The sequence below is a fragment of the Brachyistius frenatus genome, unplaced genomic scaffold, assembly GCF_029030835.1.
Source record: "Brachyistius frenatus isolate BFR_SWC_R1_liver_20210118 unplaced genomic scaffold, ASM2903083v1 Contig_64, whole genome shotgun sequence".
NCBI lineage: Eukaryota > Metazoa > Chordata > Actinopteri > Embiotocidae > Brachyistius > Brachyistius frenatus.
In genome coordinates this window covers 95,332-118,580 of record NW_027210663.1, presented here as the reverse complement: position 1 = coordinate 118,580, position 23,249 = coordinate 95,332, and the positions used below count along the sequence as shown (strand labels likewise).

The 23,249-nt window shown below is 42.4% G+C and overlaps 1 protein-coding gene across 1 annotated transcript; it reads right to left on the bottom strand.

Annotated features, from left to right (window-relative positions):
• Nucleotides 1-166: 166 nt before the first annotated feature.
• LOC138625593 (uncharacterized) lies at nt 167-21,433 on the bottom strand. Its single transcript, XM_069706610.1, has 7 exons — nt 21,280-21,433; nt 11,099-12,081; nt 8,023-8,074; nt 7,168-7,291; nt 5,845-5,987; nt 2,375-2,617; nt 167-1,723 (listed from the first exon to the last, which is right to left on the bottom strand). The coding sequence occupies exons 1-7, from the start codon at nt 21,358-21,360 to the stop codon at nt 1,031-1,033; spliced, it is 2,319 nt and encodes a 772-aa protein (XP_069562711.1). The 5' UTR covers nt 21,361-21,433; the 3' UTR covers nt 167-1,030.
• Between the last annotated feature and the right edge of the window lie 1,816 nt (nt 21,434-23,249).

Sequence of the window (23,249 nt, the reverse complement as noted above, 5' to 3'; positions counted from 1 at the left end):
GCTCACAAAAGTACGTGTAACTCGGGTGCTGATTTTGATCCAAGTGACAAAATCTGTTAACACTTCCTCGTCAGCGCTACGCCTTCGTCCTGCGCCGTGCACGCCTCGGTGCCGCACGCTGGCCGTCGGCAACACGAGCAGCTTCAGAACTCACCGATCCACCCTCGTTTTCTGTCAAACAAAGGACACAAGATGCGAATGACATTGCCTTTATTAAAACTACATTTATTCATAACAACTTCTTTTAAATACTATTGTGAGTGCTAGTTCTCTCTTTAATCTACATAGTGGTGTATATTAGTACTTTATATGCTTTTATTTTGATTTCCCTTTTTATAATCCAGTATCAGCCTTGGGAGTACATACGGTATGCATACGCTGTTGTCACATTGATATAAATGTATGATCTATGCAGAACACTTTTGGGTAATATGTCACTGTATAAGCATTTATTAGCCTGCGCTGAAGAAATTACCACATGAAGAACCATGTTTAAGGAAAAAAAAGCAGGATGCCACGATGAAAAGAGCTGTTGAAGGCGAAGTGCAACGGTAGGAGTATTATAACTCACTAAATAACAGCAAACTAATACATCTGGTGAAAAGTTGCTCCTGTTATGGAGCACTCAGTCATAAAATACTTTTTTGTTCATGTTTGCAATCAGTCGTCGTTTTTTTTTTTTTAGACATAATACAACAGCAGTCAGTGCCTTGGTACGGTAAGCAGCATATTATTCTTTGTCCCCACAACTTTATAAAAATAAGAAACAAACTAGAGTGAGAAGAACATTCAGGAACAGGAAGCTACACAAAATGTAGTTATAAATTTGTAAAAGTTGATTTCAGAAATTAAAGAATTAGGTTATATATATATATATATATATGTATGTATACATATATATATATATATATATATATATATATATATGTATATATATATATATATATATATGTATGTATTTCACAGTGACACTAACAGAGTTCAGAAATGCACAACTGGCCCACCAGAGTCCCTGCTCTTCCCCACCTCGTCACATCTGGTTGGTCACGCTGCACAGCCCCGTGGACAGACCGAGAGACGGCTGGCTGTCACTGCCTGTGTTTGACTCGGTGAGCAGGCTGGAAGAGAGCGGACCCACCCCTCCGGACACCTGGCTCCCCCAAGGCCTCCACTCGGGCCTGGCCCTCTGGGGGCTGAGGCCGGTGCTTCCTACAGCGGGCCTCTTACCCTCATATGTCCCCCTGACCAGTCCGTTCAGCACGGCGGAGGCAGAGGTCTGGTCCAGGTGCTCGGCTGAGACCAGAGGCTGCCGGTCCTCCTCCTCAGAGATGGCAAACACCGGCACGCTGATGTGATCGCCCTCCCCGGGGAAATCACGCCTCTTTCCAGCCTGGCTGCTCTCGACCTGACACTGGATGGAGGAAGAAGAGCCAGAACTCATCTCTGAAGGGGACACCGGCGCGTGAAGAACCCCGGTGGCCTTCGCCGGGTCCGGCGTCCCGGAGAGCAGGCCAAAGCAAGGCCCCGTGAACCGCGAGCGTCGCAGGTTGCTGGTGGAGTTGAGACGCCGCTGCCTTTGGACGGGCTGCGTGAGGGGGTACGAGGCGTTGCTGATGGAGGAGTCGGAGATGGTGCCGGTGTCTGCCTCGGCCTCCAGGTGAACATCAGAGAAGACCTTCCTGCTGTCGCCCGCTCCGACGTCAGCTGCCAAACTGGATGGAGACTGGAATGATGCGCACGGTATGGTTTGTCCTCTAAATAAACCTTTTTCACAACAGACTTTAGACACGTCAGGGTAGAAGAAACACAGGTTTAACCAACTAGTGAGAGCTCCGTTCTATTTTAGTGAGCCAACAGGAATAATACCCGGGCCGTCTAATGTGAACAATCCAATAGAGAAGAGCATTTTTTTTTATTTTTTTTTTTGGTAACTGTTCTTCATGACATGAAAAAAAACACTAACTGTTCTGCAGCCTCAGTAAAACCACAGATCACTATTTCTTGTACATGCAAATTATTAGTTTAAAGTTTTGCGACAATGGAAACGGTGCTTGTTCTACTATTGTCGTCACATCAAATAAAACTTTTAAGTGTTTCAAGAATTTTACGGTCAGTTCACCGAAATTATATTGACTTCTTTTGACAGTATGTAGACATGCAGATATTTTGGGTTTCATGATAATCATGTCTACAATTTTTGCATCCAGATAAATACAATGGAAGTAAATAGATTCTTTTTTCTTTTTTTAAATCAAAGCAGCTTTCCATAATTTTCTGGCTATTCCGATTAATGCTGACAGTCGATTTTGTCCATTACGCAAAACCCAAATTATCCGCATTACGTGTGAAAACACGTGAAAGTTGCGGCACTCACGCTGTCCACCAGCTTGGTGAAGGGACTGGTGGAGTTCCAGCTGCACCACTTCTTATGAAGCTGCGGGAGAGGAGGGAGGAAGTCCTGGAAGGTGCGTACACTCCACGCTCTGGGTCTGGCACAGCCGCCGCTGCCGTCCTTGACAGACCTGCAACCCGAAGGCGAGGTGGCGGGGTCCGGTGAAGGCCAGTCAACTGCAGGGCCCGGGCCAGTGTCACTGTGTCGCAGGAACCGCTCCCGCTGCTGAGACGGGGAAAAGGGTCGTGAAAACGATGATGTGCTGCCAGTGGCTGCATGCACTGGGCATCGCTAGAGGTCAAAGTAGACTGTCTGCTGGCAGACAAGAGTGGACGCCTTTTCAATTGATGACTCTGATGTACTACAGTATGACTTTTGTATGATATTTTGGAAAACATACCATAGTGTGACGTTTTCATTATATTTTGAAAAACATACTATTTATTTATTTATGGATACCTTGAAAGGAAGTGCTTAAAAAATACATAGCTAAAAGAATTTCCTCGGAAGACCAAAGGTTAAAAGACCACATTGGCCTGGAGAGGATAACCAAACTAATTATACGACCGCACAGCATAAATAACTCCCATATCAAAGGTAGCATTATGTTTAAGCACTCAACTGCAACTACGATGGTCAGTGACCGGCAGCGGGCTTGGTCGGGAATCAAGCACGCACCTTTTGGTAGCGAGCCGATCACGAGACCGGGCTCAAATAGTAACAAAAGCACTTCGCTATCTCACTGTACGCGTAAACAAGCAGAGAGAGAGGTGATGCTAACAGGCAACAAAGAGAAGACATTAGATTTGTGTGTTCAGTTGCTCAAGTCAGACATCCAGGACTTGGAAACCACACTGTTACATCTCAAAACACCTGAATTGCTGTCAAACAGAATCAGGAGTCCCTGCGCGGGACGACGTAGTATTTTGGGGTCGTAATATTAGGAACTGACAGGCTGCCCGTCTGCCGGGTCGCACCCGCCACGTTTCCTCCTCACACCTGAATTTCTCCCACCAGATTTTGTTGTGCACTACATTAATGGATTAACAGGAAAGGACTATGGAGATTAGCTAAACCCGTTCAGTCACACACAAGACAGCCAGCCAGGCAGCTGAGCACGTGTGGCTCGCATACAAACCTCATCGTTATTAAGAATATTAAAGCCTGTCAAGAGAACAGCAGGGGGGCTTTGGAAAGATTTCAGTCCCGTTTGTGGGTATTTTGTGTATGCAAACACTATGTGCATTACAGGACTATTTGAGAGGATAATGCACTGTAATCAACCTCGTATTGGTCTTTTTTTTTGTTGTTTTTTTTTGCTCAACCGGGAGAGACTTAATGAGATCAACTGGTTCGAAGTGAGAAGGTCACTTTATCATTTCTGATCAGTCAGCTGCTGTTGATCGGGGGAGGGGGGAGGGGGGGGGCTTAGGGGTTGCACTCATCAGAGAGAGATAATCCTCCCCACAGAATCGCTAGCAGCTAGCTTTTTGTCTAGACAAGAATTAGCTAGGGGTTTAAATAAAATGTTCTTTTGCTCACTAAAGCCCCACAAACACAAGGGCGAGTTTTAGATTTGACACGAGGCAAGAAATCAGCCGTTCACCACCGTCGCTTACGAATTGCGGTTCCAAAGGCGGGGCTGGAAGACCCTTCAGGGGCGCCGGGAGAGAAGACCTACTCCCCAGGAAAACAGAAGCAGTTTAACAAAGTCTGTTGACGTTCAGACAGCGAGGAACGTCGGAGACCATTTTGATCCGGCCTCCTCTTGACTTCCATCTCATCACCTGCCTGCAAGCAGGGAAGGTTTTAAAGTCTTCACCTGGCTCTACTGTAACTAAATTGAAGCTCTTTGAAGGGGTCCTTTGCAGCAAAATGTTATCAAATAGGGGTTTATGGCTCAGTGCAGGTCGACATACTGGGTGACATGAAAACCCGAACTGGAAGTTTACCTGAAGACGCTGAATCAAGTTTTGCATTTTTCCATGACCTGTGCGACCGGTGGCCCACGCAACATTTCTCCAACATTTACATGGACGTCTGCGTTGAGGACGTGCTCACACACACACACAAGACCACACACTGTGAGCCAAAGCGTGCATGACACACACCGACACACAAACACACACACACAATTGGAGCTGGGAATCTGGCTCTGTAGATAATACTCCATTAGCCCAGGCTGCAGAAAAGCTTGCCAGTCCTTCAAAAAGCTGCCAGAGTTGTTTTATGCCAACTCTTATTCCAAGAGAATACAAAAGAGAGCAGAGAAGAAAAAAAAAAAAAAAAAAAAAGCATGGTTGAACCATTGCTTTTACGACGCGCCTCCCATCTTTTAATTATCGTCATTTCCATTTATGTCCTCGTAGTTTTAGACTGTACCGTGCATACGCCAGTGTAATGCCGTCAAGTCTCATTGGGAACGCCGAGTCAATTCAAAGCGATGAATGCCCTGTCGCCTCTGGTGTTCCTCGGTTCAGGGATCGCCCACTGAGAGCGTGGACTTGTGATTAAACGGACAACTTTACTGTCCGCTGTATATCGTTAAGGCTCCAAAAACGTTTCCCCCACCTACCTGTGGAGATGAGGAGACGGCACGAAGAGCCCGCCGCCATGCTACTAGTATGCCAACACTTATCATAGTGACAATACCTAACAGGCTCACGTTTAGCAGGTGTTATTGCTGCCTTCAAATGGAACTTGTGAAACTTGGCTTTTAAATGGAAAACAACGCTGCTAGGCAACAAGTCACAGAGGCTAACATTAGCAGGAACAAACGGGCCTTTCAATCAAAAATACTATTCGTTATTTGCTCCGAACTAACCTGCGTTTATTAACATACACCGATTTATTTTATATTTCAATGACTATGAGTATTTGAAAACCCTGATCGCGTCCCCGCTGGCGGGCAGGCAACGTAATACAGGAAACGCAAAGGCATAATGACAGAAGGAAGAGATGAGGCTGTGTGGAACGTCAACATTTACTTCAAACGTTAATATAAAGTACCAAAAAAAAAAAAAAATCTACTTTTTACGAATAAAATTGCAATTTATTAATTTACCATCCAAAGAAAAATGTACTTCTATCACCTAAAGAACTTCTGAAAATGTTTGCAAACATGGTCCGAGGTTGTGAATACCACAAGAGGGGGGGGGGACGTTCACACGGACTCCTTTCATGAACAAATGTTAACCATCCTCGTGATCTCTTTTAGAATGGAAGCGAAACATTTACTAATCAGCACTAAAAGTCCAGCCATTTGTTTTTGTTTTTTTAATTTCATCAGGCTTTCATCTGAACTAAATTTAAAGGAAAATCCATCCAATGGTGGTGGATCAACCAAACGACTGTCACCCATCAAGCCGCGGCACTGCCGTGTGTATATTTTTGGAATGTACACACGGTACCACGGTACAGTGCAGTATAGTCACGGTGAAACTGGTTCTTACCGTGTGAGGGGGGAAAGGCAACCCGCTCGGGCTCGGGGCCGAAGATACAACGAAAACCTCATCGGCACCGAGGTCGAGTTCAGTCAAACCGCTGCAGGACAGGTCCACTTCTGCGTTCTGAGAAACGTCGCCACCAACACTGACTGCAGACACGCAAGAAAGAAACATTTCGGCACAAAATAACCGTCATAGTGCTTTCTTTATTTGAGTTGGCGCTCGGAGCAGTTTTTATAACAAAACTGTGAAAGATGTATTTATTTATAACTCAGGCTTCGCACACTATAGCACTGAAATTACATGAATTCCAGTACTCCTCATTGGTTTCATGCTTTTTGCTTCATTAATTAAGAAGCGTTTGCTATTCAGAGGAATAGTAGAACTTTTACTTCAATGGTTGAATGAAACAACATTCAGAGTAGGCTAATCTTAACTCTTAACTTTTTATAAGCTGTGTGTTTTGGTGTAAATTCTGTGACTGGAGCACAGAGAGGGGGACTGTACTCCCCTGTTGTTCAAGCTACTCCCAGGCTGCTTTGTGGGTTAAATGCCACAACCCACAAATCTCTCAGCCTGGGTTCAGTCCCACTGAGAGAGCGAGAGAAGTCTGTGGATTGTTCCAGGATCAAGGCCGGGTGCTGCTCCAAAACAATTTTCCTTTCCATTGAAAAATCTACAGACCCACAGAGAGTCCATATAGGGCTTTTCATTGTTTTTCTAATTTAAAGTAACATTTTACAGCATATGTATTGATTCTAACAAAACCAGTTTATAAAAGGTTGTGAGGAAAACTGTTGAACAAGACAGATTCCTGTGGTTATCTCCGTACGAGCAGAGATAACCCCCGTAGATGACCATACAAAGAAAGGGCTTCAGATAAAGATAGTGCCTGAAAATATCCCAGCAATTAAGACACATTTCTCAAGCCTCAAGTCCCCTCTTCTAAATGACTGCACTTAAATTTGATTAATTCCTTCCTCTGCCAGAAAATGAATTCATGGAAGATTTATATTCCTGAATGTTTTATTATCATTCCTGAAATGATTCTTGTCAAATGTCTAAACTGTACATATAAATCCAAATGAATGACATCCACAGTAATGTGCTATTCTGGGGATTTGGGCTTGCTGCAATGCCACTTAGTGCATTCCTTGTCATAAAAACTTTTCATTAGGTAAGCAGAATATTGTTTTTTATTCTAAGCATGAATATCCTTTAATGGTCAACATTAGCAAATCCACTCGTACAGTCTATTCATTGTGAGGCTGCATTCGTGTGTGTGTGTGTGTGTGTGTGTGTGTGTGTGTGTGTGTGTGTCCTCTCAACCTGTGTGTGGTGGGCTGTCGTTGTTGTTGTCCTGCTCCGTGGTCATCTCCAGGTTGGCCTGATTCTCAGCCATCAGCTGCAGCTCACTGACCTCGGCCCCGGTGTGCTGGACTCCCTCTGGCACCTACAACACAGCACAATGCCGTTCAGTTTTATCTCCAGAGCTTCATCATGACACCAGCAGTGCAAACATGTTGAGTACAGGTGTTAGATAAAGTCCCAGAGCCAGCTGTGGAAATGTGTGATGTACGGAGTCACTGCGCAAATTCATGGTCAAAGGTTAAGACAGTATTATTATTATAAAATTATGATTTTTCTATGAACATATCTCTTTTTTTTTCAAGTCTATGGATGTTATACAAATCACACTTATGTGAGATCTACTTTCAAGTATTTTCTTGTAGTAAAACTGAAGTGATGAGCTTTTTTCAATTGTTTATCAGTGCATGGATTGTGTAAGAATGCTAATGTAGAAATGCAAATACAGCATATGTTTCACATAACGGTTTGTTTTTTGGGAACACACAGAATATGTTAATGTAGGACTAAACCCTTGAGACGACTATAAAGGATAATTCCCCCTATTTCCAAGCATGGATATTTTTTATTTTTTTTTTTGCCACTGATTGTTGTCACTCTTTCAACTTTCAAAATCTCTGCGTTACTCGATATCTAGTCAAATATATTTGTAGTACTTATTTAAATTATGAAACTGACTACAGAAAATGTCAAATGTACGTGTCATTTGTTCAAGTATAACACTTTCAAATAGGATCAGATGTTTGCTTGTTCAAATGGGTCAAAACAAATCCAACAATTGCACTTATTTTTTCACGGCTGCAACACTGTCTGTACCTCGGAGTTGCTGGATGCACAGGAGCTGCCTCTTTTGGGACACAGTTTGGGTCTGTAAAACATGAAGCACCACAGCATTCAATTAATAATGACAGACATATCTGAGAAGCAGCTTTTATGAATGTCGTTAGCGGTATTTTCTCAAAAATAAAAACTTGGGTGTTCCAAATTTTTTACCAGAAATGTAAAAATGGACGCAATCCCGTAAAAAACGGTACAGAGAAGGGGAGCTTTTTGACATAATCACCCGCTCACTGAATATACAGTATAATAGCGCCGACATACCTGTGGTTATTTCCGCTCAATAATTGCTCTGTTGTGGTGTTGGATGATGAAGCAAGATGGACCACAATCTTACAGTCACACAAATGCTCTATTGTATTCTAACAGTTCACAGAGTAGTTGTTGCTGAGATGTCATTGATTCTCATTAAACTCCGATCTCGATCCAGCGCTTTAATATAAACATTTTAGCTGGTTAAGGAAGGAAAGGTTTCATTTATCAGTATTTTTTAAAATCCGTCTCACATTATTACATCATGCGTGCTTTTCTGTCCCGTTCTTAAGTTCATGTGATTCAGTGAAGCATGCAGAAACACTTGAGCCAGTACCCGCTGATTAAAAATGACCCTTACAGCTGAATGAGTTAATTACCAGCCACCAGTGAACAACCGGCACCCCCTGCTGTGACTCTCATCCACCTTTGGCCGTTTTCATGACCAGAGGGGACCTCAGGAGTTAAACTCGCTGCCGCTTTAAACTTGCACGATCTCGCCTGACTCACCAGGCTAGTTGTTTTCCAATGTTTTCTGTGAACTCGTTTAAATTAATAGGGAACAAGCTGAATATGAAAACAAAACAGTTACCGGGGCAGCTCGTGTTTGTTTGATGTTTCGTGGTAATGCATTTCCTGGCTTCTGACTGACGCGTGTTGTTGTTCTTGCTAATTACACTTTCATTTTATTGAACACGTGTTTCCAATTTCCCTGTCATTAATAGGGAGAACCTGCAGAGTTATTGTGCCTGATGGATGAGTTGGAGACACCAAGCTGCATTTTAAATGAACACAAATCATGTTAAATCGTTTCTCACAGAAAGCTGATTACCGAGACAGCCACAGATATAAATCCTGCCAAATTTGGAGTCATCAACAGTCAGCTTGTCAGAAACCTCTAAACTTAACCCCTCAGTTTGTGTTCATTTTACCCTCGGTAAACCAGTTTGATAATAGTATTGTCAGGCAATCGAAGGGTTTTAATTTACAAGCTCGCATTACTTTTTTTTTTTTTTTTACCTCTTCTTGTCTTGTCTCGTCTCCTTTTCCCCCCATTTGACCCACCGATCACTTTCACGCAGCCTCTCTGTTTTTGTGTACTGGAATTGACGCCAGGTGCTGTACCTTGAATGTCCCGCCGTCTATGGTGAGAATGCTCCACATCAAGGACGCCGCACAATTGCAGACAAGCCCAACTAATCACCGAGGATCACCACATCAGGAACTAAGGCTTCCAGCTGAGTCAACATAACAAAGCTGCGACTGTGTAGGTGAGAGTGTGTGGATCTGTGTTTGCACATTTTCTGTTAGACCAGACCGCTTTCATTCATGATGGAAGTCAAAGATAAAACTTCCTCGGGGGAATGTTGACCGAAGACTCGGGTTAAATGTGCTTTGCATTTTGGGGTTAAAAGGGTTGCGGTTAAGGTTGTGCATTTATTTTGAATCAAGGTACAGCAGTGCTTTAGGCTACTAAATGCTAACATCAGCATGCTAAAATGCTCACAGTAACAATACTGACATGCTGATGATCTGCAGGTAAATGTTTATCATGTCCATCTTAATTTAGGATGCAAAGAAATATTCTAATAAGCCCTAAACAGAAGAACTGAGGCTGATGGGAATGTCATTAGACTAGCAGGTTTTGGCCTGTAAATTTCAACCTGATGATTGGAAAAGATAAAGAGGGATAGAAGAACCAAATGGTCATTTAAATGAATTCTCTGTTGTGTCAATGCATCAAGAAGATGATGAGAATTTTCACTAAAGATTGGTAAAACTGACCTGGTGGTGGTGCTACATGAAAGATCAGAGGGTAACTAGACTCAGCCTAACGATAGAATCCAACCTCTGGGATAGTTAAATATCTGTACCAGATTTCATGCTAATCCATTTTATAAAGATACACAAGATTAAAATTCCAACCTGCTGCTCATCCTCTAAGGGCAATGGACGTCGGAAAAAAAAACCCAAATTAATTGCAGTTATTGTTGAGATATTTTGCCACGAAACAAATTGGCGAATAGCGAAAGGCCCAAGATTTCAATGCCTTCAGCATTTTCAGAAAAACTTTACAAAAATTCAGTCAAGTTTTGCCTGCTTACTTCAATCCAAACCCAATGCTTGAGGGGATTTCTATTGCTTTCAGTAAATGATCAAGACATACAGAACTGTGAAAAGGTTTTAGGCACTTTCAATGATTTCTGCATTATTTTTGAAAGCATCCATACTTCATTTTTAGTCCCAAAAACCTTTGCACAGCACTGTATCTCCTGGAGGTTGCCAATTATGACTCAACTAAGCTCATTTCTGCCTTTTAAAACTAACTTTTCATTTTGTACTCTGCTGGAGAAAAGTTGTTCCAAGATCCATAACTATTCTCGCTCTCTCCGTTGTGGAAATGTCTTGTACTTTAAATGTCTTTGAATGTAGTGTAAAAGCAACACAAAAAAAAGTCAATGACATATGCCTCATTTTAAAGCAAAAAAAAAAAAAGCACAAATCTAAGCTTAACCATCTCAAAAATCCCAAAGCACTCATAAAGTACGGATAAAAATGGGTGTATTGTCAACTATCATTTTAGCACAATATATGACTACGGTTTATGAATAGCCCAGCTTGCAATCATAAGTTATTGCACAAACGTCTGCAGTGGTAAATAGAAGTCAACCACCTGGACAGGATTCAGCTGACTATCTGGTGGCTGCAGCACTTAATGTCTCATATATTTTGCCTGTATTTTGTCATATTTTCTTTGCTTTACTTAAATAAAGTTACTCTTTATGTTACTCTCTTCTGTTACCTGAAAATGATGCATAGGGCACTTGTGAGTATCATAGCGAAGAAGGCAGCTCCGCTCACAGCAGCCAGCAGAGAGTCTACCTTGCTGGCTGTGGGAGCCGAGGCGCGTCGGTCCCCCCCCGGCTCGGTCAGGTTGTGGTAGTGGAAGAGGAGAGCGAAACCGCGCCCCCAGTGGGTGGTAGTGATGAGCTCCATGATCACCTCCACCATCTCCTCGCTTGAGCCGAAAACCAGCTGGCTGCTGGGGGGCCGGTTGGACCCGCAGAACCTGGAGGAGAAGGTGATGAGGTCGGAGATGTAGAGGACGTCGTGGGGGCAGGCGTCCAGCACAGACTGCTGGGTTTCGGGGCTCACGGCGGGAGTGTCGGTGGACTGTGGCGAAGCAACGGTGGTGTCCTCCACAAGTGCGCGCGGGTTAGAACTGGGGTCGAGGTCTGGCCTCAGGTGAGACGATGAGGCGGAGTTGCCAGACTTGTCTCCTGGAGGCCCAGGCCCAGCCCCAGGTAGGAGGTGGAGCGAGGGAGGAGGTGGTGAAAGCAAGCCAGAGGAGGCTTCTGCAGACCTTTTGGCGGAATTTGAGACTTTGGCGATCTCCATCTTTGTGGACTGCTCCTGGACCACCACTTGCTTGACCTCACCATCTTGGGAGGACTTCTGAGTCTTCGAGTCATCCCCCACATTCTGTAGAGAAGGATCTTTATCCACCGATGAGGTTTCATCTGCGGCTGAGCTGCCAGGACTGAAGGTCACCTCTTCGTCCACCTCTTCCTCTTCAAAACTAGAGATAGCAGAGTATTGTGATGCGGCGTCATGGCTTTCAAACACGTCAAAGTCAAATATCTCCAGAATGAGCTGGTAATCAATAGGAACGACAAACTGCCAAACACAGTGTGTCCCAGAGGAGTAGTTGTAAGGGAAGCCAGGAGACAGGATGAGGCCTTGGACGTCCACCACGTCCACCTTGGCACCGCAGTCGAAGTACACCTGCAAAGGAATTACATTAAGTTAGCTGTAGCAAAAATGGCAGACAATCTCGTACTCATATTTTTAATTCAGGCACTTACAGATACCTCTTCTCAGACCGACAATTAGACATGACTCATGGAGCACAACAGGTTGGGCACAGCGTAAGCACTGCCAAAATGAGGGCTTGTGATTCCCATCAGTGCCACCCACGCTGGCATTCTTGTCCTTGTTCCACCAGGATTATATTTCACTCTGTCTAAATTCTGAAACGAGTCATTCATTCAGATTAATGGCCACTAAGTGATTGTGTTTTTTTTCTACGTCATAGGTACCAACAACAGAGGGAAATAATACACTTGACTTGTGGTCTGATTGCTCACTGACATAAACCAGCTTGAAAGTGAACTATTCAACTCTGCCGTTCTGCCTTTATCTCAAGGCCTGTGTTTTTCCTGTACTGCTGGCCCGGGTAACCCAGGAGGGGGCGGGGGAGGTATTTCTTCAAACACACTGGCTGTAATTCTTCCCAGGTGTACGGGGATGTAAAGGGGACCTTGGCCCTAAGCAGAGGCAGATGTGTGGTTGGGCCAGGGAGCTGAGGACTAGACCTTTGTAGGGGGCCTGCGTGTTTATGAGCTTTCCTGTTGGCTTCAATTCTGGACTGTGGGAATGCCCCAGACTGGCAGACCCCCTTGCCAGACAGGTAAAAAACCAACACCCACGGGCGATGCTTGTGCTCTGGACTGGGCTAAAAACATACAAGATATCTCTGAGATTACAGTTTAAAATGGGAGCGAGGGGGAAAAGGGCATCAGGGACAGGAGAGGAACTAAACTCTTCGGAGCCAGACGGGCACTTTGATTGCTCCATGGACCACCTATCCCCCTTCCAGACCCCAAATGCATTTATCAAAGGCATTCCTCAGTCAGTATATTTTCAGTAGCAAAATCTCCATGTAATTCGGACAGCAAGAGTAAACCACTCGCTGTTCCCCTCGGGTCATCTGGATCAAACCAAAAACCCTCGCCATAGTTAATACATCTAACAGCCTCAGCAAGGACGCAGCATACTGGAGACACAGGAGGTCAGGTAGGACAGAGTGACCTACATAACTAAAGAAAATATATGTACATTCTTTGGGTGGGAGATGTTAAGATTACCATCGGCCCTGATTATATTCACTTAAAATTTCACGAGCAGCAACTCCCACTCTCTCTCACGACCTCTTTACATGATAATTACACGATGATCAAATCTAGTGACAGTTTTACTACTCATCTGTGACCTCAGCAATCTGTGTTCCCAACACAAACCTTAACATTAATTCTTCTGAAATACCCAGCAGCAGTTTTCAAACTTCTTTTCATTATCTCACAGGTGTCTTTCTGTCTGCTTTTTTTTGTGTGCCTGGAACAAAAGCAGCATTAACATCTGCTTTGCTCTGCCGTTCACTCACGCTGGAACATACATTGAGTCAGCTGCTCAGTGCACACCAGTGGTTGTCACAGGTTTGGGGAAATACTGCGTTAAAATCCCGGCTACTTCTCGTAGACATACGAATGCTTCTGGGCAGACAGTGGTCGGTTGGATTTTGAGAACACCTTTGAAGAAACAACAAGCTGCTTAATAAACAACATTTTAATCTGATTGTAGTGAACACTACTGCATGTGACCAAGTTACAACATGTGGAGGGCTGAGGTCACAGACGGGGCCAAGTTTCAGTGAACAACAACGCAGGTCGAAGCCGTGGCAAAAGACATGTTTTCCATTCGCCCTGTGCATTTCTAGGTAATACGGAGAGGAAGTGTGTGGCTGACCAGAAATGCAGCAAATTAACCAGCTTACTACTGTGCATAGTTTCCTAATTACATTTACAAACAGAAGCACCGTTGTCAAAGAGACTGAACTGTTTCCAAGTGGCACTACTTTCAATGAAATGTTTTCACGCTCCCAATATATATATTTTTTTTAAAATTGCTCAAAAATGTATATCTTTGTTCAAGTTACCGCTGATCTGACACTATATTTGTTGTGTTTTTCTCCTTTGCCTCCTCATTTGGAGGTAATTACATTAGTGCGTGACATGCTACACTTGCACTGCCTACACACTTACTACAAATGAACGTGATACAGCAAAGAATTACACGGATGACATTTGAACAGGCCAAATGCCATTCCTGCCGAGGTTCGAGAGAGTAAGCCGATTTGGGGTTCACAGTGTTTGCAGTGAGGTTGCGCAATGCGGGGAATCACTTCACAATATGGGGCTATAACAGGGGGGGAGAGAGGGGGACAGTATGTCCCCTTTTAGAGAGAATGTGTTTTTTCATTTATCTTGCATTAATGTTAGTTTGCTGGTCTTTCCTGTGCCTCTTTTAAAGACCTGTTTTTCCACCCAAAATAAATAAATCATTCAAGTTTTAAAAAAGGAAAAAAAACTGACGTTGCAATTAATGCTCAACTATAACTGAATAAAGATGAAAACAGAACTGTGTCACGGACAGAGATGGTGTTAGCTCTCCCACCAGGGTGAGGCAGCCGGGAGGTCCCCTGCTCCATAGGATGTAACATGCTAGACTACACATGAAAGGGCCCCAAAGTGCCCCAGTGTCGAATGGAAATGGGACATTCTTATAATGCCAAACATCTCAGTTCTGTTACATCACAGTCCACTCCACTGGCAGGCCGCTAATTATTCAAGTGATGCCTTTTCTCATGGCAAAACAATGGGCCGCATTGGCGTTTTGGTGAGACGCTCCACAATTGGAGGGCGGATGATATTTTAATGAAGTGATGCTAATAAGGTCAAGGCAACCTGAAAGTTTACATAAGAGTCGGCCGGTCGCTTGCACCCCATTTGTGCCTCTGACAGGGACTTTCTTGGACACAAGTAGATCAACTGAGCCCATAATTGTCTGAAATGACTTGTCCAGTGAAACATCAAACCAGCTGCTGTCATTACCGAGAGGGCCCCTCAGCAAATGGTATTGTTCTATCGTTTTCACTTTGCGTCGGTACGTCTTTAAAGAAAGAAAAAGTCTTTCAATCACATTCCACGATGGAGTTCATACGTCGGTCTAATTACCACAGAGGCAACTTTAAACCCACTGACTGATGTTGAGGAGATGATTTGTTGCAGTGTAGTGCAATTATGTTTTTTATTATAAATCAAATGTTAGTAGATCCACTACTGATGTATAATATAGTTCTTAATTTAAGGTTGAGAAACAGATGAGAAATGAAAACAAAAATTACGATCGCAGCTTATATCTCGGTTATTAAAAAAAATAAACTTGTTTTTATACCTCTGTTTGTAGTATAAAAGGTAAACAAGCCAAAAAACAATTCACTTGTCAGTACACTTTCATTAGAGAAAACAGAGGTCTGCAGCCTGACCTCGCTGTTCACTGTTACATGGACTTTTTGAAACCACCCAGGCTGACGACACCGCTGTGAAAACTCTGCAACACGAGCTGGCTTCTGCTGAGGTACTGTTAAAACACACACACACACACACACACACACACACACACACACACACACACACACACACACACACACACACACACACACACACACACACACACACACACACACACACACACACACACACACACACACACACACACACACACACACACTGCCTCTCATGCACAAACAGCCCTGGACTGGCTCATAAACAGGCAGGCGGGCCCCTCAAAAGGGGGCAGGAATCCTCACCAGCCCTGTTTACTGGAGGAGAAAAGTGACACTGCTTCACAGGCTAGCACTCATGCAGCAGCAGTCCAGTCAGGATGCATTTAATTTCTCAAGTATGAACCACTATCAATATGGTAAGACTTGGTGAAAAAGCAGTATGATGTGTGTATAAAATATATATATATAAAACAGAAATTGTTTTTACATTTTACTTTCACTTATTCTTAATTTAATCAAGTAGTCTGGATTTGATATCTCCGTGGCCAAAATAATTATACACCCACACGTCAACATTCAGCCATGTAAGAACGGATATAAACCAGTTTGACTAAAAAAGAAAGTGTGAGAATTTATGGAGCAAATTCAACGATGAGAATGAGAAAAAAAATCTTCCCACAAATCAAATCAAAGCTGCGGATATCCGAGTTTAACAAGATTAGGAGCGCCACTGATTCAATTACAATAAAAAGCACTTTTTCTCAAAGTTCAACAAATGTACAGGAATTTCCCCGAGTTACACTAGTGCAGAAAGAGAAAAGACACTGTATTAAAAAGACGGTAAGTCAAAGATAGACAGAATTTTTTGTCCATAAAGTAGAGTAATTGGAATCTGGTTTAAAAGCATTAATTTCCCTTAATATATCAAACAAACTTGCAGGCATGCAGACTTTTGCATAGCTCCCTACAAATACACAGACAGAAAAGAAACTGTGAAAAGGTGCTGATACTCCAGCACCGGATTTATCACATATCTCTCTTGTAATGTCCGCTGCTCCGCCGGTGGGAACAGTTCAACCCACGGTGAGTTTACAAACAACTGGCTAAGCCGGGCATCTCGGAGTTCGCCCTTGGTGGCCACTGCGGCACTCGCTCGGCACCTCCGTGTGCATCACTTTATGAAAGACTCTTTGAGCCCAAGCAGGTTTGATCAACGTTTCATTTACAGAGCCATCGTGAGATGTGCCATGTGTGGCCTACATGGGAAAAGTGGAGCGCAATAACTTATTACGGATGTGGACCTTCTAACTTGCACAGATATGCGACCGGGTGGGCGACAGAACAAGCAGATGGAGGCTCTCTTTGCCATGTTTGTGGTGTAAAACCTATTAACATATTTCCTCTAAAAAAGAGCTCCTGCTGCTGTTGCTGCTGCTGCTGCTGCTGCGGTAGCTATTAAAGTGAGTCTGAGGAACCCTGTGGTGACACATGACCTTATCACCGTGGTTTTCAACCAGTTTGGAGAAATCACTTCCAGATTTTGAAATAAGATTCAGTGAATGTATCCATTATAATTAGTCTTTGGGCAGCACCGCAGTTAAGCTGCAATCAATCAGAGCCTAAACGGACCCAACAACATTTCCAAGTGCAGCGGCAACAACAAAATTGCCAAAAACAGTGATATTCCTGAACTACAGAGTTTTCTGACAACTGTTGTCCATGTAGGACAAGACAATATAAACACAAATGAAATATCGCCATATTTATTTGACCAAATACCTCAATATTGATGCTGTGACAATCTTGTAGGGATGACTGTTGGTGCTTTTAGAAAATATTTGAGCGTTTTAATAAATAATCATTAGTAATGTTGATCCAGCATCTAAGACGATATCTGATCTCATATCATGATATCGATATAATAAAAAAAAAAAAATCTAAATTGTGATAATGGCAATATTAGCTTGTTGGCGTAATGACATCATAATGTTACGTAGCTTCCGACATAATAAACGTTACGTGTTCAACTTATGCACAGCAACAACATACATGCTATAAGCAGCCGTATTCAATACAGAATCTGAGATACTGTTGGTGCTGACTTACTTGAGAATTGAAAGAGAATTTTTGTCGGTTTTTACTAAATATTTAAAAGCTAAATGTTATGTTTAATGTGACATAAAACTACAACTCTTGTCTGTGAATAGTCATTCAGGTAATGGTCAATCTAAATGTCATATCCCACAGAGTTGTCCAGCCCTGTGTCAAAGCCCTCTGCATAGTAAACACTAGACGGCTTTCTGCTCCAGTGATTTATCTCTACTCTCCAGGAAAAATATTATAATTAGATTTCATTTAAACACTTTCGTTGAATTATAGATGTTCATTTGCTGCTTTATGTTCCGTATGTAAACATCTATGGTTTAATGCGGTCGTGTTACTTTAACTTGTTATTTTTTTTATTTGATTCACTTCTTTTGCCCTGTGTTTTTATTTGTAACTGTAAAATGTATTGGGACCATATTATTTGGGGATTGTTGACTTTAAATAAATCAGCTATGGATTGAATTGAATCTTATTACATCTATTGAACCACCTGAATCTCACGTCCGCTGTTTGCGCTGACTCAGCCCCATTGTGTGCGCCTCTTATGTATCACCATTATATTCACAGAGTTATGGAGGTAAGCATCTGATTTTCCAATATAAAAATACCAGCTGATCTTAAAAAACCCAGAGGATTGTTCAGAACGCGTTTCCACAATCTTCAAAGCCCCGCGTCCTCATCTGGGTGAAAGGATATTCCCTCTGCTACACAACAACAAAAGTTTTTCATGTTCAACCTGTTTCACAAGTTTGAACTCCATTAAGGCAAAGGTTAAATTTCCTCGTCAATTTTTTACAACAACAAAAATGTACGTTCACTTTTGTTTGAAAATGATAAATGATCAAAGAAACATTGCACAGCCTGTGAATGGACATTCTGTATGTCAATACGGAATATCATCTTGGTTTTGAGTCCAAAAAAAGAAAAGAAAAAGGGAATCTTTTTTTATTCATGTGGTTAAAATAGTCTCCGAGTATTCTGGAAATAACTTCACGAGTGCCACAAACTGTGACCTGGACAGAGAAAAGGCTCCGTCTCCACGGCAGATTAGATTTGATTCCAGTCTATTCTGAACATTTTGCATTCCACAACAAGCAAACATTGCTTTTTCATACTGTTTAAGTCTATTGTAAATAGTATAATAATACTCTCACATCCTGTAAAGAGTAAAACGAATGCGGCTTTTACCAGATGCAGCCAACAACCGCTTTTATTTGAAAGGGTAACAAGTTTTTTTTAAACAGTCATTAACTAGTGTCGTGTGGTCTCCCTGATGTTCATCTGAAAACATCAGCCAGTATAAACAGCAACATCTTACAGTTTACTATTACCACAGATCGCATAGAAAACGACCTTCTTTTACCATCCCACAGCTTTCATTATCTCTTTTTTCACCGCTTCATCCATGACATTTTATCTCATTTCTTCCTACTGCAGTTCACTGACACATGTTTGTTGACAGACTGTGTAAATGTGTTGTCAAATAATTCATGGAAGGAATAAATGAATTCACTGTTCACTGGATCCCACAACTCACTTCAATTAGAGATGAATGTCCCCTCATTCCATCACACATAAAACCTTCCGAAACACAGAGCGGAGCACCAAAACAAAAGATCAAATTCACTCTCCCTCGTCCACAGAGCTGAATTGTGGACCAACAGACTTGGACGCTTCCCATTTTTTTCCGAGGGGGATAGAATAAATTCCAAGCTTGTTTATGCTGTTCCAAAAATCAACTTAATACAAAAGCGGAGCGGAGGACAAAGCCATCATTTACTGTGTCCCCTCAGGCAGATAATTGCAAAGATAGTGAGCACCCTATGCACACAGGAACTAAAGCTGGAGACGCCGACAATTCAATATACCGAGGGCTTTTGTTGTCTCGTTCTAAGAATTGTGCTTTCAAGGCGTCATTCTCCATCAGCGGAAAAGGACGACTCTTGACAGGTGGAAGCTGCGGAGCTTCGGAGCTTCTCCGGGCTGACAGTGTGGAACTGATGTCTGGGGAGATCTGTGCCAACCTTTTATATTGTGACACCAGCCACTGTCACACAGGGGAACATTGTGCTGCATCAAACACAAAAACAGACAGATATGCGATCAAAAGACGGAGTGGGTGATGAAGTTTAAAGTACTTAAAAAATGTTGCATCCCTGGTATTTTACAAAGCTGATGTTTATTTACACTTCCAACAAACACACACGCACACACACACAAATACACAAGTCCCGATGTCCATCCCTGCCCCCGTCTAAACATTACTGTTCCAGGCTACTGACAGCACGCCATCAACAGGTCCTGTCATCCTCGGTCACGTGTAGTTATTTTAACACCTCAATCAATTAGCTCTTAAAGCATCCACAGACAGCTGTGAGTCTCACTAACCTGACAGGGGCTCTGACTCTCCCACAGGAGAAGCCAAAACACGTCCACCGTGAATGACAGCCCGACTAAATGGGGGGAAAAAAACATGTCCGGGAAGCAAAGCCTCCTTGATTGTTTGCGTTCCTGCTCATCAGAGACAAACTTTTGATCACGAACTCCCTCCAGTTTCAAAGCTCAGGGAATTCAGTGAGCAAATGAAAAGCAAAACATAAGGTTAACATGCTCCCAATGTGGTTCTCATTTTCAGCAATTTGGAGTCTGCATGCCATTCGCCAACTCTGTGAAGTGCAGTAACATCAAAACATGCCCGTGTCATCGAAACATCCCCTTGAAAGCCTTGAAGGAAATAATGTGCCAGAGTTTGGAAGTTTTAAAACACAGGCCAAAATAAATTTTCCATGAATGGCATGAAGTGAGGTGAGGTAAAAAGTTTGACTATGGCCAAAGTGGCAGGATTTCTTTTTCTTCTATTGCCAAATAGCCACAAAGGATATTTCCATATAATGAACTGCAAAACTTAAATTTCAACTTTCAAACACAAACTGATCATTTGCAGTAGTTTACACTCTACGTGATGTTCTGGCTAAATATTCTGGACAGAAAAAATGTATACGGCCATTCTGATAATCGTATTATGCAGTTCGGTTTACTAGTATTTACTACAAAAACTTTCGCAACGTTAGATGCAGCGCTGTGAAAACGTAACCTCTTATCCTGTGAGCAAAGAGACCGTAAGCAAAATTCAACAGCAAAAATTTGAAAAAAATTCAAAAGTCCAGCGCTGCTTGCAAAACGTTGCCATACCGTAATACGTTGACTGAAACGTTTTTCGAAGCAGAGTAGTCTTCTGATATAGTCGGTTTAAATGTTATCTTTAAGAAAAAAAAAAAAAAAAAGAAAGTATTTAACGTTTTAAAATGTCAACTTTTCAAGCACGGGTCACTCTACGTACCGCTTCTTGCTGTCGCCGAAAACGGAGCACAGTGGGTTACTAGTAACAGACGAACTACATTTAAATATTAAAATGCAGTCGGCGCGAGGGTTCATTGATATGTCACACGTGTGCCGAAATGAACGGCGGCACCTGTTTTTGCTTTAAAGAACTTGCTTTAGGTTTCTTCGAGTCGAATGTTTGCCAAGAAGCAAAAAAATCGGTTGAATATCACGTTTCACCAACGGAGTTCGTGCCTTGGTTCCCTCCGCACAAGTGAGCACGACACTCCGCAGGGCTGCTTGTGAGAGCTTATGAATTTATTTTTGCAACAACAACAAAAAAAAACAAAAACAACAAAAAGTCAACTTACTTTCTGTGCGACGCATCCCATCACGAAGAGTAGGTAAGCTGTCATAAAAACATGCGCCCCAAGCGACGTAACGCAACTCATTTTCTCCTAATTGTTCCTTTTTTTAATGCGACGCACAGTGAACCGTATCCCGCTCCTCCGCTTCCCTCTCATTCACCTGAAGTCTCGGGAGCGCGCTTCCATCGTTCATGGGCGAACTCAAACGCACACGACCAGACCAGACCAGACCCCCTCCTCAAAGCCCTTCTAATCACGACTTTATAATAACTTAACCACGCAGTTGTCTAACTTTCTTTTTTTTGTTGTTGTTGTTGTTGTTTTTTTTTGTTATACCACATCGTATGACTCTCGTCCGCCCAATGCATGATGACCATAAACTTATGTCACACGGAGATCTGTCTGATATTCCTCGCTTCAATTCTGCGGATCTATAAGTTTAACTCTGCAGCAGGCTTGCCTCACTGCACAGTATTTTAGATGTTTGATACTTAGAAAAGAGTAAGCAAATTATAAAATGTGGCTTTTTTTTTCTTCTTTTTTTTTTTTTCTCAACTCGTGCCAATGAGAGTGATGAGGTCTGTGGCAGCTGAGTGCTTCTATAAGGAAATCTTCATAGTTGAGAATTATTATTATTATTTTTTTTTTTAATTGGCCTTATCAAATGGAGGCTAAATGTTTGTGGTTGATTCCAAAATATTTGATCAGTCTTAGAATCTGAGTCACTTTATTTTGGTGAGTTTAGAACAAACACATTAGATTTAATATTTGATCTTGTTTTAGAAGAATTAGCAGCAGACGTAGACAGACACTGACCAAATCAGAGATCTGTTCTGTCGCAGACAGAATATCTTCACAAAAAAAACACAAAATATATTCAATAAATTCTGCAATCTTCATTTAAGAGTAAACATTTCAAAATGATTCATTATAAAAAGAAAACAGACAGGCCCTCACATTGTGTATCCTAGGTTGTGTGTAAAAGAACATCACATCTCAGGGGTTTAATTGCTAAATTTGATTTCCTCATAAAAACAAAATTCCCGGGTTATTACATTATTATGGTAATTAGCCGCAGTCTGGCATATACACACAGCTCAGTTCAATACAGAGAGCCAGTCTGTCTACCACCGTCACTGAGGTTATCTCTTCCTTTTGTTTAATTTTATTTTGCTGGCTTATAGTTATAGTTGTGGAAAAAGTTGTGGTCTACTGTGTGTTACTGACTCATCGTGTCTTCTGCGATTGTTAGTGTCATTATTTGTACTTCCAATAGATGGCGCCAGAGTAACATGTGGAATCTATGTTGAAATGCACTGTACGTTTATGTGAACATAAAATGTGACTTAAACCTTGAACCTGAACTTTGTTGTTTGTGGGTCTCAGTTCTATTCATGTGCATGACACGACATACTTTAACATGCACGTGCAATGTTTATTCGACTGGAGACTTGGATGTGATATTTCTCACGCACGGCAGCTTACATATGGACCACAGTTTCCTGCTCACATGTCCCAGTGTGGGTTCTGCTGTGGGCCCAGACATTGGATGGGGTCTAATAGTACCAGTGTTCGGGCATCGAATAGTCTTGTTGTGGGTGTTGGTGGCAGTGCACTCATGGATGTCTGTGCAGGAGTCTGGGACCTTTGACCATCTTCCTAGCACTATTCAGTGTCCTGTTAACCTGAATTCTCCCAATTCTTGGGGCAAAAACATGTAAGACTTCATTTTCAATAATCTTTCCCACCATTAGTTGTACTCTGAGCATTCTCAAAAATATGCTGGTTTTTATTGATGTGATAACAGCAAATTACAAATCCTATTTCTGACCAGTTATCAGTTGGGGAATGACGGTGTGACATCCCACGAATCAGAACGAGTATCAGATTTATTAGCCAAGTATGCAAACACGGTTTGTGACTATGGACAATGTACACAGGTCTATTGTTTACAGACAACAAACAATATATAA

Excerpts from the sequence above, each read along its gene's own strand:
- LOC138625593 (XM_069706610.1), bottom strand. The coding sequence starts at position 21,360 with ATGAGTTGCGTTACGTCGCTTGGGGCGCATGTTTTTATGACAGCTTAC. Across the intron at positions 12,082-21,279 it reads TGGGATGCGTCGCACAGAAA|GTGTACTTCGACTGCGGTGC; the intron begins GTAAGTTGACTT and ends ATTCCTTTGCAG. Across the intron at positions 1,724-2,374 it reads TCACCAAGCTGGTGGACAGC|TCTCCATCCAGTTTGGCAGC; the intron begins GTGAGTGCCGCA and ends GCATCATTCCAG.